General features: G+C 43.5%; 1 protein-coding gene across 1 annotated transcript in view; it reads left to right on the forward strand.

The window, feature by feature from the left end:
• The window catches only part of CDCP1 (CUB domain containing protein 1), an 88,655-nt gene that overhangs the window by 70,583 nt on the left and 13,320 nt on the right, over positions 1-4,752 (forward strand). Inside the window, exon 5 of the mRNA XM_007949698.2 lies at positions 3,061-3,282. Coding sequence (XP_007947889.2) covers positions 3,061-3,282 — 222 coding nt within the window. The remainder of the gene's footprint in view (positions 1-3,060; positions 3,283-4,752) is intronic.

A 4,752-nucleotide genomic window follows, 5' to 3' on the forward strand; every position in this document is an offset into this window, starting at 1 on the left:
GCCTCTAGCTCCAGTGGGCTGGGAGCAGGAGGCAGAGCTGGACCCAAAGGTTGAGGGGCTTTCACCCAGCCCCTAGAGCCTGGCACTTTGAACTGGACTTAAAGCCTCCAAATTGTAAGAATAAACTCCTGTTTGTTAAGGCCATCCCATTTGTGGTATATTTCCTGTCAGAGTGGCACTAGGTAACTAGAACAAGGGGCTTTAACCCAGCCCCTAGAGCCTGGCACTTTGAACTGGACTTAAAGCCTCCAAACTGTAAGAGAATAAATTCCCGTTTCTTTAAGCCATCCCATTTTTGGTATATTCATGTCAGAGCGGCACTAGGTAACGAGAACACCACCCTACCCTCCAGTTTCTAAGTTAGCTCCTCTCCCAGCAGGATTCCTTCTCCAGTACAGGAAGAAATCACTTTTTCCATCCTAGAAGCAGCCCTTGCTAGGGTGGCCAGGCCCAGCTCAGGAGGTATGCTGGTATGCACACTACAAGCTGGAGAGGCCATTCACAGGCAAGGCCACTGCACTTGGGCCGTTTGAATCTCTTGCCCACACAGACACTACAGGGCAGGCATGAGAGCCACAGACACAGAAAGGTTGCATGTCCCTGATTTGGATGAGATGGGTCTGACAGGTTACCTGGGGTCCCCACGGGGCTGTAGCAGTCCATGCCCACACTTGCACCATTGTGCTGCCCAGCTTCACATGAGGCCAGCACTGCAGCACCCAGGCACCCTCAAGCAATAGCCCCTGCCCACCACAGGACCAGTCTGGGCTCAGGCTGTGGCAGCCCTGCACAGGCCCTTCCGCCCAACCCTCTGCTTATCTCCAGCATGATGTACCTGGGCGCAGATGAGCTGCAAGGAACTCCACCACTCTCACACCTGACCACAGACTGCCCCCTGAGCAAATGTGCAGCTTCAGTTGTTCATTTTCTGATTACTGAGGTCCTTTGAAACTCATGCATGACTTCTTGATCATGGCTTATACTTTTATTTTACAAATATGATCAACAGTAACATTTTCAGATGATTGAATGGGAGCGAATAAGGCGGAAATCCACTTTTGGGAATGTCATGAGACACATGCACGGTATATGCATGCATGTCCTATGCTGTAACTTTTTGTACTTAATTTCGTTATTTTCACCTGTTTGGCATAGTGCCTAAGGCATTTGACTGCTAACCAGAAGGCTGGCAGCCACTCCTCAGAAGGAAGGTTGGGCAATCTACCTCCGTAGTGATAATGCCTCGGAAACCTAAAGAGGGGTCGCTATGAGTTGGATCCAACTCGATAGCAGTGAGTTTTTGTGGTTTTGTATATGTGTGCACATTAGTTGCATGGACATGCTATTTGCAGTTCATATTTGAAATATGAATTTTTGTTTGCTTTATATTTGCAAATATTTTCTCCCAATGCATCCCTTGTCCTTTAACTTTTTTTTAATGGTACCTATTGCTAGATCTTTCCATCTGTTTTTTTGGCTTTTATCATTTGGTCTACTCCACTTTTATAAGAATATTCTCTTTGTTTCTGTTGTGGGGACTGCTGTGAGGTAGCCATCTAATTTTATTCTTTTGTTAATTCTCTTAACCCAGCCTATAAAGTAGTTCATCTTTTTCTTACTGATTTGAAGTATAACATTTATTAGAGACTAAACTATAATGTCTGTGGCTGTGCCCTGTGCCATGAATCTGTTCTTCTGTCCTTGCACTAGTACCACAAAGTTGTTAATTATTATTCCTAGTAAGAGAATATTTAAATAAATGATGGTAAAACTTACTGACTGGAATATTATGTACCCATTATAATGAATGAATATTTGAAAAAGATTACTGAATAAGAAAACCATGTAGTAAAATAACAAAGTGTATAAAGTAAAAGCTGAGTACACAATTTTATACATAAGCTGAATGTACAATTTTATATACACTACACTATTAAAACAAACCAAAAAATTCACTGTCATCGAGTTGGATCCGACTCATAGCAACCCCTCCTTGTGTTTCTGAGGCAGTATCACTATAGTAGATTGCCCAGTCTTCCTCCCAAGGAGTGGCCAGTGGTTCACCAGCCTTCTGGTTAGCAGTCAAATGCCTTAAGCAGTATGCCACAAGAGCTCCAGCTATTAAGTAGGTAAAGATACATGTTCATGTAAGCAAGGCCTATTATAGATTGAATGGTGTCTCCAAAAAGACAGAGTTTTGAAGTTCTAACCTCTAGTATCTGTGAACATGACTTTGTTTGGAAGTAGAGTCTTGAAAGATGTTATGAGTTAACATGAGGTTGTAGTGGAGTAAGATATGCCCCCATCAATATGAGTAATGTCCTAATGAAAAGAAGAGACACAGAAAGAAGATAGCAATGTGAGGACAGATGCAGAGATAGGACTTATGCTGCCACAAGCCAAGGAACTCCTGGAACCAACCAGAAGGTAGTAGAGGCAGGGAAGGATCCTTCCCTACAGCCTTCAGAAAGAGCATGGCCCTGCCAACATCTTGATTCCAGACTTCTGGCCTCTGGAACTGAGAATAAATTCTGTTGTTGTAAGCCACCCACTTTGTGGTACATTGTTATGGCAGCCTTAGAAAACTAATACAAGGACTAAAATAAAGTACAAAGAAATGCAGACAGCTAAATAAGGGTGGTAAAAATGTAGTCCACTGTTTTTCCTTAAAGTTATGATTTAAAACAAAACAAAAAACAGTTGTCATCAAGTCACTTCCGACTCACAGCAACCAAATGTGTTTCATAGTAGAATTGTGCCCCTTAGGGTTTCCAGTGGCTGATTTTTCAGGAGTAGATCACCAGGCCTTTCTTCTGAGGTACCTCTGAGTGGACTCGAACCTCTAACCTTTCAGTTAACAGCAAGTGTGTTAACCATTTGCACCACCCAGGGACAAAATGATGGTAATGTTCCCTTCATAATGAAAACATTTTCAGACATTCCCCGGCTGTGATACAAGTATGTCATATCTTTCCTCAGGAGATGTTTTGTACTAATTTTTGCCATTTCAGGTGGTTGCTTTTGACCCAGTCTTCATGGCCTGTTTTTCATTTGTTTCAGATAAAACTTACCTGGTTGACCTGAGTAATGAGCATGCCATGTCACTCACCATCGCACTGCGGTCTGACAGAATGAGCCACAAGTTTGTCCCTGGCTGCTTTGTGTGCCTGGAGTCTCGGACTTGCAGCACCAACTTGACCCTGACATCTGGCTCCAAACACAAGATCTCCTTCCTCTGTGACAACCTGAACCGCCTGTGGATGAAGGCAGAGAAAATCATAAGTATGTGCCAGTAGTACGTTTTCACCCTGGGCTATGGGGTTCACTAAGTAGGTTATAAATAGTATGATCAGAAATGTCCACCCACCATGCGGGTGGGCAAAGGAAACCAAGAGGCAGAAAAAGCAAGATGAAGATGTACCCCTCTTTAGGACCAGGCAGCCTCAGTTACAGTATGTACCTTCAGAAGTACGCAGTTTCCAAAGCCACACACACTCCTACGTCCAGGCCTCATTTCCCCTCTACTGTCCTTCCAGTCTCCCTTTTATAAAGTCCTCTTCCCCTCACCTCTCTCATCCTCATGTCCCAGGCTTCTACAGTCATTGCCCACTGTCTTCTCTCACATGAGACTGAGATCCTGAGGTCAAGAGCTTGAGTTTGTTTCCATTTCTAACCCTTTAGCCCCCAACAGTGCTAGATATGTGTGAGTCACCTAATGAATGTTTGCTCAATGAAGGGCAGCTAAACCAGTAATCACCACCCTGCTGGGCCACGTACATTTACTCTCTCTGATATGGACACTCTTAGAATCTCAACAGATGCAGGAGCTGAGGCTGCAAAAGCAAAGCAGCCTACCCAAGGTCACCCCCTAGGAAGTGGCAGAAATGGAATGTGAGCTAAGATCTCCCTAGCACCACTCTCTGCTCCAACCACTACACAGAACTTCCTCTCCACAGACCAGGGAACTGGACAACATATCTGGGTATAAAAACCCATGTCCTGCCTACATGGCTCTCAGATTCCAAGGCACAGAAGAGAGATTGTAGCAAAAAAAAAAAAGGAAGAAAAATATGTCAACTATAAGTGCTTCTCAGAAATCTGTCTGTCAGTTTAGTAGATAGTAAGACTAAGAAATCCCTGGGTGGTACAAATGATTAATGTGCTTAGCTACTAACAAAAAGGTTGAAGGTTAGAGTCCACTGAGAGGTGCCTTAGAAGACTTTCCTGATTTCAGAAAAATCAGCCATTGAAAACCCTGTGAAGTTAATGATGATAGGATAATTTAGGAAAGGATAGTGATCATGGTTGTACTGCAGAATGAACATAAGCAATGTCACTGAATTGTACATGTAAAAATTGTTGAACTGGAAAATCTTTTGTTACATTAATATGTTTTGTTAACCCAATGAAAAAAAAAAATAGGATAAAGAAGTGGGGAGGAAGGAAAGGAAAAAGGAAGGGAGGGAGGAAGAGGGAAGGAAAGATAGCCTTATGGAACACAGTTCTACACACATGGGGTCACCATGAGTCAGAGTCAACTCTGTAGCAACTGGTCTGGTTTAAATGTGAGAGCAGGAGGGAAAGCCAGAAAAGGAGTATGGGTTCCGGCAAGATGGCGGACTAGACAGAAAGACTGCACAGACTCTCTTCAATGAAGAAAAGGGAAACCAATTAACACAAACACAGAAGATAATCTTGGACCCCTGAGCCTTGAAGGGAAGGATATAGAAGTGGACTAAACCCCAACTAGCA

The sequence above is a fragment of the Orycteropus afer genome, unplaced genomic scaffold (assembly GCF_000298275.1).
Source record: "Orycteropus afer afer isolate SDZICR_OR568_19922 unplaced genomic scaffold, OryAfe1.0 scaffold00250, whole genome shotgun sequence".
NCBI lineage: Eukaryota > Metazoa > Chordata > Mammalia > Tubulidentata > Orycteropodidae > Orycteropus > Orycteropus afer.